The sequence below is a fragment of the Passer domesticus genome, chromosome 6, assembly GCF_036417665.1.
Source record: "Passer domesticus isolate bPasDom1 chromosome 6, bPasDom1.hap1, whole genome shotgun sequence".
NCBI lineage: Eukaryota > Metazoa > Chordata > Aves > Passeriformes > Passeridae > Passer > Passer domesticus.
Genome location: NC_087479.1, coordinates 53,006,216 through 53,019,292, shown reverse-complemented (window position 1 = coordinate 53,019,292; position 13,077 = coordinate 53,006,216). Strand labels below are relative to the sequence as shown.

General features: G+C 41.3%; 1 protein-coding gene across 6 annotated transcripts in view; it reads left to right on the top strand.

The window, feature by feature from the left end:
- BUB1B (BUB1 mitotic checkpoint serine/threonine kinase B) overlaps positions 1-13,077 on the top strand; it is a 28,919-nt gene that overhangs the window by 5,690 nt on the left and 10,152 nt on the right. For 5 of the 6 annotated variants that reach the window (XM_064425630.1, XM_064425625.1, XM_064425626.1 and 2 more), the window contains 13 exons: positions 91-284; positions 2,934-3,028; positions 4,822-5,048; positions 5,324-5,436; positions 5,977-6,074; positions 6,355-6,407; positions 7,213-7,297; positions 7,678-7,789; positions 8,283-8,569; positions 9,458-9,615; positions 11,656-11,802; positions 11,976-12,091; positions 12,359-12,520. In XM_064425630.1, coding sequence (XP_064281700.1) covers positions 91-284; positions 2,934-3,028; positions 4,822-5,048; positions 5,324-5,436; positions 5,977-6,074; positions 6,355-6,407; positions 7,213-7,297; positions 7,678-7,789; positions 8,283-8,569; positions 9,458-9,615; positions 11,656-11,802; positions 11,976-12,091; positions 12,359-12,520 — 1,847 coding nt within the window. The remainder of the gene's footprint in view (positions 1-90; positions 285-2,933; positions 3,029-4,821; positions 5,049-5,323; positions 5,437-5,976; positions 6,075-6,354; positions 6,408-7,212; positions 7,298-7,677; positions 7,790-8,282; positions 8,570-9,457; positions 9,616-11,655; positions 11,803-11,975; positions 12,092-12,358; positions 12,521-13,077) is intronic. The other variant, XM_064425631.1, reaches the window with a different exon arrangement.

Here is a 13,077-nt window from a genome sequence, read left to right as displayed (position 1 = left end):
GTTACCGAAGGAGTTTAATCTCTTTATAGTGAGATTTGTAATTGAATGTGACGGTTGAAGGTTAATTGATAAAAATCTTCTTGCTAATAGCCTTGAACCCAAACAGAAGCTGCCAGCCTCAGGCTTCTCTACAGCTTCCAAACACTCCAAGTTTTGCCGTATTTGATGAAAATTCTGTGTCTGGACCTGAGATTCCCACACTTACAGCACAGTCATGGCCAGCACCGCCAGTTCCCAGGGCCAAGGAGAATGAACTCCGCGCAGGACCGTGGAACTCTGGCAGGGTAAGGAGGCTCAAAATGGATGGGGAAAAGAGAGGAGGGTGCAAGTTGATGACTTCTGATTGTTGAAACAGAGATGGTCTCTTTCTCCCTTGCCTGTGGTTTGTGTCTATTGTAAATACAGATTTCGTAATAGAATAACGAAATTGTTTGGGTTGGGGGGAACCTTTATAGATCATCTGGTTTCACCTTCCACTAGCCCAGGTTGTTCCAAGCCCCATGCAACCTGGCCTTGGGCACTCCAAGGATGGATCAGCAACAGCTTCTGTGGGCAACTGTGCTACAGCCTCAGCATCCTCCCAGGGAGGAATTTCTTCCCAATATCTCATCCAAAGCCACCTAACTGTGGCTTAAAGCCATTTCCCCTTGTCCTGTCACTGTGAATGAACCCTTGTGAGTGGCTGCTCTCCGAAAGAGTCCCTGGCCATGTGTACTCTGTTCACGTTTAGCAGGCTGATATTGCTTGAATAAAGTTTAAAAACTCTGTGGAGCTTTAAAATCAAGGAAAGGAAATTCTTGCTAAGCAAGAGAATTGGCAGAGCTGGCTTGCTGAAATGTGTGGAGGGCAGAAAAGGAAAGCAAGAGGCAAACCATGAGCCAGGGAAGGGGAGAGAGGCCAGGCATTAGTTGAATGTGTGAGATAGAAGCGTTAGAGTTGAATTATTTTGGAAACTGGAACCTGAAGGAAGAACTTGTTGGCTGTCTGCGCAAAGAAGGCACGTACAGCATTCTGTAAGTCTTGTTTTGAAGTGCTTGTGAGGAAAACAGAAGAGTGCAGATCAAAAGGATTCAAGTGCAATATCAATGGAATATTTATCCTGGCAATAGGATGACAGAGAGTGGCTTCCAATGGCTTAAACTAAACATGAAAAGGAACAGCTGTGCTACAGATGTTTAGGCTGTTGCAGAGAAGTGATGGAAGTCCTTGTGTGAAGGGCATGAATGCTGTGAGATCAGGTTTGTTTCATAGGTGCTCAGGTAAGCCCCAGTGTTGCCCTGTTCTTTGTAGCTGAGAAAAGAAGAACAGAAAGTGAGGAGGCCGATGCCTGGCTGTCCTAGGGTGACTTTGTGATGCCTGTGTCCCCAGTGGTCTGTTCTGTTGGTCATTGGTGTGCTGGAACACAAACTTTTCCAGAGCATGTTAGAATGAAAATGTAAAAGCAAAGCTTTCCTTGAAAGCCTTCAGGCACACACTATGGCAAAAAGCAGTGCTCAGAATTGATGGGATTGGGCAATTGGAATGTCTGGCCAATGTCCAATGAGAGGAGCAGTTGGTTAGGTTATCTCCTCCCTGGCTTCTGCCCTCCTCCCCTACCCTTATTATACCAGTGATTATGTGGTGCAAAATAAAATGTCCTTGGAGAAGTAACAGGCAAAGATAATAAAATTTTTGGAATTTGTCAATAAGGGCCTGTTCCCTGTGGGAAAGTACTGGAAGTTACACTGAGACATTTAACAGTCTACAGAACTCTCCTAATACATGAAGAATACATAAAAGCTAAAAACTTCAGGCATCAAGATGACAAAAGTATTCTAGTCTTCTCAACATGGATGTTGTTATAAGTGAAGCTTGTTAAGAGGAACTCAAATGCGAGACGGAGGCAACCAGGCTAAAATTCTTGGAAACTCAAGGAACAACTTTTCACATAGAAAGCAGTTTTTTTTAATGAATGGAAAAGTTAACTAAATCACAGATTTAATACAGGGGAGAAGAGTGAGGAAGAATTATTAATACAAAATTAATTTTGCCAGTCTCTTTGTGCTGTTTAAAACATTCATTCTGGTCTCCAAATGCTTCCATATTTCTTTTAATGTCTGCCCTTAGCGTAGTCTCTGCTCCCCTCTTAATGAAATTTCTTAGATTTGATTAAATAAAATATCCTGTTTCTGGCAGAAGAGTCAAGGATGTTTAATTCCACTCCATTGAAGGGCAGTGCAAGGATAACCTTTGGTGAATGCTCTGACACATTAAAACCTGCAGAGGGAAGAAGGGGTTTCTCTTCCTGCTGGTTTCAAGATGCCTCAGGAAGCAGTTTGGGAAATCATGAAAAACAGGAGTGAATTTTCCCACCATGTAAATTTTTGTGCTGAAGAGTCTCAGGCAATTAAAATAGGCAGATAAGAGTAGTGTGTTGTCAGCCTGAATTCCACCTCTTCTCTTTACTAATGGACCTCAGAAACAGTTAAGGGATTTTTATGGTGTTGCACTGGTCTCTTAATGGAAAAATTGAAAAAAACCTCACAAAACCCAAATCTGGAGGTTGTTGGTAGACAGGGAATGAATATTATCATAGAACTGGGACAATCTTGGCTGTAAAATGAGAACTGTGGCATCTGTGGAAAATAAGGAATACCCAACCTGACCAGGATAATGTGTATATATATCGCTCAATATGTACAAAACATTCCCTCAGAATAAGAGGGACTGCTGAGGACATGCAGGAGGAGCCTTTTAAGGGGCAGTGTTCAGCTGGTGGGCACTGACTGGGTCAGAAAGGAATTCATCTTGCAAAAGTCTCCATCAAGTTTAATTTTCTAGGTAAGAAAATGTCCAAATGAGCAGAAGATGAGGCAAAGGGAGGTGCAGACTGCAGAGGGGTGTGGAGACTGCAATGAATCCCTGTGTTGTTCATGTTGCCTTTCCTTCCGCAGCGTCCTCGCAGCACGGTGAGCTCTGGCTTGGAAGCGCCACCCCCACTGCCCAGTTTCACCCCCTATGTGGACGAGTCAGCTCAGCCCCAAATGATGTGAGTCTTGAGTTGGAGATGGGGGGATTGCATTTGGAATTCTCAAAGCTGCTTCCTAAAGCTGGGACTTGTTTTGCCAAGTACTTAAGCCTCTCGAGCTGGAAGAATTTAAAAATCTGTCATCCTGGAAGCAATTAGTGCTGCAGCTTGATGACAGAGGCTTCAGCAGGGGTTGCATAAGGACATGGGAAGGGTTCAGTGCTGCTCCTGGTGTGGGGGCCTATATCATATTCATATATGCTAATGAGTTAAATAGCTTAGCTCAGTGTGCTTACACAAAACCACAAGCTCCGTGTCTTAGGGTGCTGTTTGCTGTGAAATGAGCCCTGAGTGGAGGCAGATTTGTGTCTGGTTTTTTTCTGTCTTGGGAACTCTGTGCTCAGCATATCTGGAGTTTTATTCTGAAATAAGCAGTCAGAGTTGCCATGCCAACAGTGTTGCTTAGGTCATGGAGGAGTGAGTGTGCTGCTTGTACAGTGCTCCCTGAAATGCTGATAAACCCCAGGAGATGGGGTGGTTTAGTTAGAGCAGAGGAAAACAGCTTATTTTGCAAGGTTGCTCTACCTTCCTGTGGGTAATGATGGCCAGGGAGTAGACAGGCTCCTTGTGAGAGAGGAGTGGAAAAGGCTGTTGGGCATTACAGCCAGTTCCCAGGGGTCTGAATTGCATGGAACCATGGAATGCTGAGAGCTGGTGAGCAGCAGGGATTGCATGTGGACTGCAGAGTGGCTCTGCCCGTGGCTGTGCCATGGTGTAGTTGACAAATATGTGAAATGTGCATTCCTGTTGAAAATGTAAGACTATTTCTTTCTCCTGAAGGTCAGTGATGGCACATGAGAGGGTAAATCTCTTGGCCTGCCCATTTCACTGGGATGTTACTTGCCAAGGCAGTGGCTTTTCATAGCAGGGAGAGGGATGGAGTGGGGAGAACTGAGCACCAGGCTGAGTTAGCCCTAAGTGACTTAGGCAGAGACTTGGTATGTAGGTTGAGATTATCTAGTTGAAATCTTAAAAGTAGCTTTTGGATTTTGAATCCATTTCCTTATGATAACATTGTTACCTGCCAGATGTGGAAGTGTTATGCTGAGTCTGTTTAAATGTGATGCAAAATCATGCCACGAGCTGTCATGCAGGGTTCTCGGCAGAAGGACCCTGTTGGGATCTTGGTATTGATCCCCACATTCCTCCAATAACGCTTTAAAACCCCAAACATTTGGAGCACCTGTTTGCCTCATGATCACTCCCAGATTTGAGTTTATCCAGCTGAAGTCGTCTGGATTGCTGGTGTTTGTAAAGCTATACCCGCATTGCTGCTTCTCTCCTGAAGTTAGCATGTAGGTTTCATGTGGCCCAAGAATGTCCATGTTTATGTCCCTTCTCTTGTGTGTCCCTTTTCTCCCAGATAATCATTGTACAAACCAGGGTTTAGGGACTTGTCGTGCCTGTGCTCACACAGCTGAATGGAATTAAATTGAACAGATCCTGTTTCAGGATGCATGACAGTTCAGACATCATAAGAATTTTATTTGGTTTTGACTGTACTTTATAAATACTTTAAGTTGGATTTGTCTTCTGTTGTTTGTGGTGTTTGTTCTATTTTAGTTATCACAATTCTGAGTAGTTTGGTGCTACTTATTCCAATTTTCTCATGTATTTTTTCTAAGCACAGAACAGAATGTCTTTACAATACTCCAAAAGTAGGTTCTGAAATTAGCCCTGCTTTTTCCTGTGCCTGTTTTTCTGTGCTACAGTGAAGTTCACAAAGCCCACCTAATAAATTCCTGTTTTTTCAGGACCCCCTGCAAAATTGAGCCCAGCATAAACTGCGTGTTAAGTACTCGCAAACCTGAGGAGAGGGAGGACCCTCTGCAGCGAGTGCAGCATCAGCAGCAGGATGCTCAGGCAAAGAAAGAGATGGTGATGTACTGCAAAGAGAAAGTTTATGCTGGAGTGGATGAATTCTCTTTTGAAGAGATCCGAGCTGAAATCTACAGGAAGAAAGCAAGAAAGAAAGACGAGGGTATGTTCCAAAGTGGGCTGGAGCAAGTAAGGCATTCCAGATGGAATCATAAAATTGTATTTGCTTCTGTCTGTTACTGCAGCTGCTTCTCTTTTTCTACTGGAGTAGTTGTTTAACTGCTGTGAGGTACAGAGACAGTAACACATTCAACAGCTTTATGTGGAAGTGTGGGACAGGGAAAGACCACCACAAGTTTCAGCCCCTTGAGAATTTAGGCTGCAGCCACCAATTGTATGTGAAATAGGCATTGGGCCTTAGAGGTGTTCTTTCCTTAGATGAAATACAAGCCATAGAACGGAAGAAGGAAGAAATACAAAGGAAAATTGAGGAGCTGGAACAGAAATTAAAGAAGAAAGAAGATAACAAGCAGCAACAACCACATGAACAGGTATTGTCCTCATTTAACTGCAAATAGCTGCAATTTTAAATGAAAGTACCAAAGAAAGCCAAAAGGAAGCGTTTCTGATATTCTTGTAACACGTTTTGAAATTCTTTTGAAAGGATTCTTCACTAGTGAGGTATATTGTCTCTCTCTCTCCCCCTCTCTCTCTTCCTTCTCTGTTTCCAAAACAATGCCTTCACGGTAAGTACTTGAAATAATGAAACAGTGAAACAAGAGTTGTGACTTTGTAAGCTACCTAACTGCTTACATATGTCCTTAACAGTTGCAGGGTAACTAAAATCTCCTATGAAAGTATAAATATGGTTGCAAAGAGTAAATTATGCCTTTTAACTTCACTATGCAATAAAAGGGGACTTTACTTTCTTCATGCAGGTAAGCTAAGCACAGATAAAAGTAGCTAAAGGCAACCATTTTCTATCAGGGTTTTGATGGCTATGTGAAATTATCTTCATGTTTTTGGAACCTTTTTGCCTGGCTTGTGATTCTCTCCCACTGTAGAACTGAAATGTGGTGTTGTTTCCACAGGCAGCAGAGGTAATGGGAGCTTCCACACTTTTGGGATTGCAAGGATTTACTTTTTCCAGCGCAAAAGAATATGGGGAGAAACAGCCTCAGTCACAAAGGTAATAGAGGGGTGTTTTAGCCAGCAGAGAGAACACTTTGAGGCTATGTAGGTATGACTAGTAACATGGATCACTAGCAGCCTCTTTTCTCAGGTAGGATGGAATATAGCCTTGGCATCAGCCTGTAACCAGGATGTGATCTTTCTCTGTTTGATTGTCTGAGGGATCTTAACTTTTTGCAAGAAGCATTTGTCATCTTGACTTGCCTTTTTCACAAAGTTTACTTACATTTTGTGAAGGTCTGTAGAATACAAACTTGTTTGTTTTATCTTTTTCACAGTGAATTCCAGGTCTATGAAGATACTCAACTACATAAACCATCTTCTTCTGAGGGTAAGTAATCAAGTTTTTTACCATTAACAAGAAGGTCTGGTTTCAAGGGAAGTGTTCCATGAATACCAAGAAGGTATTTACAAGCAAAGTAAAACCCAAAGCTTAGGTGGATTAGAAGAATGACAGTGTGTTTGTTAGTAGTGCCTTTTACCTTACTGAGCAAAAATTGGAGCATCTGAGAACTGTCACTATTTGAAAGGACTTTCAAGAAGAAGGGCATTTTTCTTTCAGTAGCTGGAAAGTTTTCTTCCATTTTTCATGTTTGCAGTCTTACTAACATTTCAGAAGAGTTTAATGCTATAATGAGATTATTAATTACCTTAAGTCCTTTATTCTCAGAGGTTTTGCTAGGGGAATACATCCCAAAATTGTCTATTGTTGATTTTGGTAAGTTTTGTTGGGAAGGTCAAATCCTGAAAAATTTTACTTCTGATTGGAGTTGACTTGTGTTGCTGTTGACAGCAGTTATCCAGACTCTGATGTATCCCCAGACAGCCACAGTGGAAATACATTTTTAAACTCTAAGGAGAAACAGAGAAATCAGACAGTCTTGCAGGAAAATGTACAAATTCTAAAGCATAGTCTAAACACAGCAAGTTAGCTCACATAATATGGTGGTAAAGGGGTGGTTCATTAACATGGCAAAATGAAAACTTTTTAAATGGGTTTCTTTATATGCCAGCTCGGTAACTTGCTGTTAGGAGCAGTACTTCTAGAACTGCATATTAACTATCTTAACTAGTGTTGGATATGCTATTTTAGAAGAGCTGTGGATATGATAGAGCCTCTTGGTTTTTCTTTACAGATGTAGGTCTGCTTCCCCCACCGGCTGCTGTTCCATTTTTCTCTATATTTGATGAATCCACTACTTTGACAAATCAGAATATAAGGTAGAATTATTCAAGACCTGGATTTCAGAGGGAAGGAAAATGGAAGCACCAAAACCCTTGCTGTAGCAGCTGAAATAACTGTTTCTTATAGGAGTGTGAGGGGGGTGTGTTTTGTTGTGTTTATATTGTATTTTTATTTAATTACTCAGAGTCCTTGATAAAGAAATATTCTTCTAATCTTTATCTTCAACCTAGAACTGTTTAAGCTGCTCTATAAACTCGCTTCATTCTGGAGAGCTGTAGTATCTATTGCTTGCTGCGGGTTCTGTACTAGAAATTGGTTGATTGGAATGATCAATAGACTTAAACTCTTGAAAGGAATTTGTTGGAGATGGGCAGCTGCTGTAATAAATACATAACTGACTGTAACTTGCTCTTAGTTGTTCAGCAGGTCGTAGCCAGAAAAGTGCCCGCCAGCCTCTTGCTGTTCGTAATCCTGTGGATTCTCTGAGTGCCAAGGAAAGCGCAGCAGCAGCAGGAGCAGGAGCCTGTGTAAGGAACCACTTCAGGCACGGCAGATTTCCTGCCCAGGAGACACCAAGGCAGCCTGTGCTGCTGTCAGACTGAGCCAGCTTGGCTGGACTGGCCTCACGTGTGACAAACAAGGATTCTAAAGTGCTGCCTGGCATGGCAGTAACTGAATGGGGTGATGATGAGATTCTACTGGAAATATGGCATTGTGGCTGTGGCTGCCTTGTCCCAGGAGGTGTTCCAGGCCAGGCTGGATGGGGCTTGGAGCAAGCTGCCCTTGTGGAAGGTGTCCCTGCCCTTGGCAAGGGGGTGGAAGTCGATGGTCTTTGAGGTCCCTTCTGACCCAGAGCTTTCTTGGATTCTGTGATAAGTAGAATTCATGGAGGCTGAATGTCCTATTCATGCTGGAAGGTGGTGGAGTGGCAGAAAGGGATGAGAAATGTTGAGCTTTTAAAGAAAGAAAGATTGGTCATAAGATGTGCAGGCTTTCACTGTCTTTTCTGTTTTGTTCCAGGATGAGCTGAATGGAATTGAACGTTTGAGTGAGGATGCAATTGTGAGCGGCTCCTACAAGAACAAGACCCTTTGTGCCAACCCAGAGGACACGTGTGACTTTAACAGGGCTGCCCACCTGGCCTCGACGCCCTTTCACGGGGTGGTAGCTCAGAGAGTGCCAGCTCCTGCTTTCTGTCAGGGTGAGCTGAAGGAAGATAGCCCAGAATCCAAGAGTGCACCTCTGAATCAGGAGACACCGGTGGGTGAAGAGGCCTACACTGAAGCTCTCAGTGTAAAAAAACTGAGGTAATTAACAGTGAAGGACCTCAAGGCTCTTCTCCTGCATGTCTTTATGTTGTGGTTTTAGTGTTGCTAAGGAAGGAGTTTTCTGAAAAGACCAGAATATCATGGAGAGAGCCATTTCTTTAGCTCAGGGTCCACTTTGCCTTGAGCAGATTGAAAGGTAATAGCAAGCTCACTTGGCTTTTTGCGTTACTGCTGTGTGACTAATTTACAAGATTTTTTAACTAAATAACTTGCAGAAAAACTAATGAATGCTTTCTATCTTGATTATCAAACATGAAGAGTAGAATCATCAGTTCCTTTTATACTATTGGCTCCTGTACTTATTTTGACTATATAAAATGTTTTTAGTGTTTGTGGTTTAGTTCTTTTACAGAGTAAAAAAGCTGAAGAGAAGAAAAACCTTTTTATCATTGTGAAGAAAAATCATCTGTTGTATGGGAGTTTCTTAATCTAGAGTTGAATTTATTTGCTGGCTCTTAGTATGTAAACATGTATACCATACTGAATGCGTTTTTTACTCAGGAGGCTCCTTGCTCATTATAATTAGGAAGAAATATTCCCCACCCAAACCTTCACTGCTTTGAAAGCACTGAAATTTTGTAGCAAAGGTTGTGATGAATATTCAAGATGTCTTCTGTTGTAGCAGTTTAATTTGGTGAAAGAGAAGATTAATAAAATCATCTCTAAACTAAGATTCTGAGTATAATCAATCATCAAAACTGAAATGAAGCTCTGACATGACTTCTGGCTTTCTGCTGGGGATAGGAAAGTATTTCTTCATGTTAATTAAATCTGGGTGTGCACTGAGTCCTCTCCTAGTCCCCTGCTTGATGTTATCTATAACTTGTATCTTTGGTTAGTCTGAGTACTTGATGGCTTTATTTACAGCCCGATCATGGAAGCCAGCCTGGAAGATACTCACTCGTCAGGTGCTTCTGTCTCAGGAGGTTCTCTGTCCTCTGTTACACAAACATCTGCTATTAAATACCTGCACATCAGTGAGAAACTGGAGCTGGCTCAGAGCTTGCCTGCTGAAGTGGTTACTGGTTAGTATTAAACTGATTTCACTCACAACAAATAACTGGCACCTGTCACTAAATGTGGGGGGTTTTCTGTCCTTCCCGTATCCCGCTCTGCTTTGTGTGTTACTATGACTGGCGGCTCAACTTGTCTTCCTTGTCTGAAGCAGCAGTGAGGTGCACTGCAGGATGCTTGTCAGCATCCAAAGCATGTCAGTATTAAGGTGACAGACAACTTACTTAGGGCAGTAAAGCAGGGCAGTCTGTAGGAGTAATGAGGTCAAATTCCAAAATTAAAAATTTGGACTGGTTGGCAGTAATAACGGCTTAGGTAGCTTTGTTTTGGTTTGTCTTCCTTTTCCTTTTTTCTTGTCATCATACTGTGTGTCTCCTGATGTGCTGATAAGCTACTACTTTGAAAAGAATGAATACATATTTGGAGTCTAGTGCAAGTAGCATAATTTTGGTTGAAATCTGCATTTTAACTATGCTATGAACTGTTGTGCTGCTTCACAGTATCCTTCTTATTCCTATTGACGGAAAGCAGTACTGATACTTAAATAGTCAATTTCTTTGCTTATTTTTCTCCTAGTTAAAGGCATTTGTTTCTTTCTGTTCTAAATATTAGATTACAGTTAGAACAGAAATGGTCACAAAAAGCCTTCATAATCTGGCCTGTGGAATTAGATGTGTGTTGGATGATGGTGTTCAAGGTGTTTAACTTTCTTTAACTACTTTGGTTTTGTTTTATGGTTCTTTCTTAGAATTGTGTATTTGAAATTTCAGTGTATCTACTCTGGAGAGTTATGTTCTCATGTGCCTAAAGACTATTTTATGATAAAGCATGCTTGGCACTTGGAATGAAAATGCAATCAGAAGTCACGTCACTGAAATAGCTGGCATATTTTGGATGGATCTTTGTCTTGTTTTTATCATATGTACTAAACTTTAGAGCAAGATGAAAAATCTTTTTAGAAAAAAAGAAAGCATTTATTCAGGTGATTTAATGGTCCTTTCTTAAATTTTGGATCTTTCCAGTTGCTTTATTTCTTGATTTCTTGACATCTCCCGTGAACTGCAGCTCTCACCCTGGACATAGTAATTTTTAAAGCAGTGTAAAGGGCAGAAATTACTTCAGGTAGCTGTCCATTTATTCCTGAAAAATATGCCAGTAAATTTCCTAGGTTTGTGATGGCAAAAGCTTGGAACACATTGTAGCCTCCAGCCTACATTATTTCCTGGATCTTTCACAGAATTGCTTCCTGATCAGTACTTAGTGCAATGCTTTTCAAATAAGGGTGGGCATAACAGTAGATAATCTGGTTCCTATCTGTATACCGTGGAAGTTTGAAATGTTCTCTCTCATTACAGCCATGGCATTTGGGAGAAAGCAGTAGAGGCTATCTAGTTCTTGTGTTTTATCTCAGTGATCAAGCAGAGTAAACATTGAGGCTGTCTTAGTTTTTTACAGATCAACTCATCTATTGAACGCCCTCATGTTCTGTTATGAAGGAAAATAAGTCCTGTCCTACAGGTGTCTTCCAGGAAATAAAAGCCATCAAATTCTTAACATTGCAGTGAGCAGTAGAGTTGGAGTCCAACTTTATTTTCCTTTTCTTACATAAAACCTCTGCTGTAATCAAAGGACTAAATTTCCCTAAACCCCATAACTAAAAAACCTCAAACTAATCACTTGATATGGGCATAGATTAAAAAAAATGGATGTTGATTTGCAGACTGAGTTTGAATTCTGCTGTGGCTGAAATAATTCAGTTTTGTCTCTTGTGAAAGATACATTTTGCATGATGCTGCAGTAGAATCCTTGAAACCTCAAGGTGATAAAAGTCTGTAAGGCAGCTTTAAAGACAAGGGTCACATTGACTTCCCAGAACTATTTGAAAGAGATGAGTTGACTTGCTAAGAGATGAATAGTACATCAGAACATGGATCCAAAGTTTCCAGTATCCACTTTACTTATACTTACTGTTATACTGTTACTGACAGATACAACCAAGTTGCAGAGAGTTAACACAGTTTCAGCTCATCTCTTCATGTTTGTTTTCTTAGATGACGATGTGGCTCAGATCCTGTGGAGCCCTGAAGAGCGTAAAAAGCTTCTGAGTTCTGTGCTGTCATCATTGGCTGCTTCTCCAGGTTTTCACTTGGAGGCTGGAGCTCTGCCTCACATGGAGGTTGAGAAAGATGTTGAGCTGGGTAGGTGTTCCAGACCCTCTGCAGTGCAGAGTTGGTGTTCTAATGGGTTTGAATTAGGGCTCGTGTCTACCCTCTTAGTTTTATGTGGCACAGATGGGGAATGACTTGGGGAGAGCTATTTACTAGCTATTTACATACTTATGACAGTTTATGAATATAAACTTTCAACACAGGAAATGAGACTTACTGCATCAAAATGGAATATTGGAACAATGAAGAATACAAGATGTTTTTTGCCATTCCAACTGGATGCATTTTCCAGTGGGATGCAAAGGGATTTGCAATAAAGGTAACACACATGATGGTTATTGTACAATAAGTGTGAACTGGTAAAATCTTATCCATTAATATAAACTCTTAATTTCTGAATTCCATGCAAGAAGTTTGCTACTTTGAGTCCTCTTCCTGACTGAGGATCTAGATTAAAAGTTTCTGACTGTGAAAAATGTCTTCCTTGATCAAGTGGGGGGGGGAGAAGAGGATAAGAAGAATATGAAAATGAGCAATTTTCACTTTATTCCAAAAATAAATGTTCTTCTTATGTACCTTCTTGTAGGTGTATTCTCAGCCTGTGCCTTGGGATTTTTATATCACCCTTGAGTTACAGAAGCGTTTGAATTCTGACTTTGACCAGAGCTTCAGTGAGAATTGCAGCTGTTACCTGTACCAGGATGGCTGTGCCATTTTGCACAAGGATACAAATTGCTTCACACTCAGGGTCAGTACAGACAAACCAAGGACAGTTGGAAGGTCCAAACTCCTGCTTGGGTGCCAGTAGTGAGTTTGGAGTGGTGTTATGCTCCTTGCTGAAGAGCTTCTCCTGTCTAATCCTGCAATACAGGTGCTCTGGTCTTTATCTGTGTACAAACCAGGGCTGTTAATGCCTCATTTGGGTCTGGTTTCTCATTCATAGATCATGTGCTTCTCAGAGACAATCTTGAACCAATTTTTCACATTTTCTGTCTTTGTGAGTCATAAAGACTGCCACCAAGAACCACATATTATTCCACAGCAAGATTTGCCTCTAAAGCTGTTGTTTAATTTGACCTCTTGCAGTACATTCCAGTCAGCTACAGCAAGGTCACAGCAATTAATGTCTTGCTGAATGATTCGCACTTTAAGTCTTGTAAGTGCATTTGGAATTGTTGCATACAAATAGGACTGAAATTCAGTAGTGATTTCAGTCTTCAATTTCTCCCTCCTGGTCTTTTGTCCAATTCTGAACAATAATGTTTCCTAGCTTACAGTTCTTGTAATTCTGTCTGGGCAAAATCT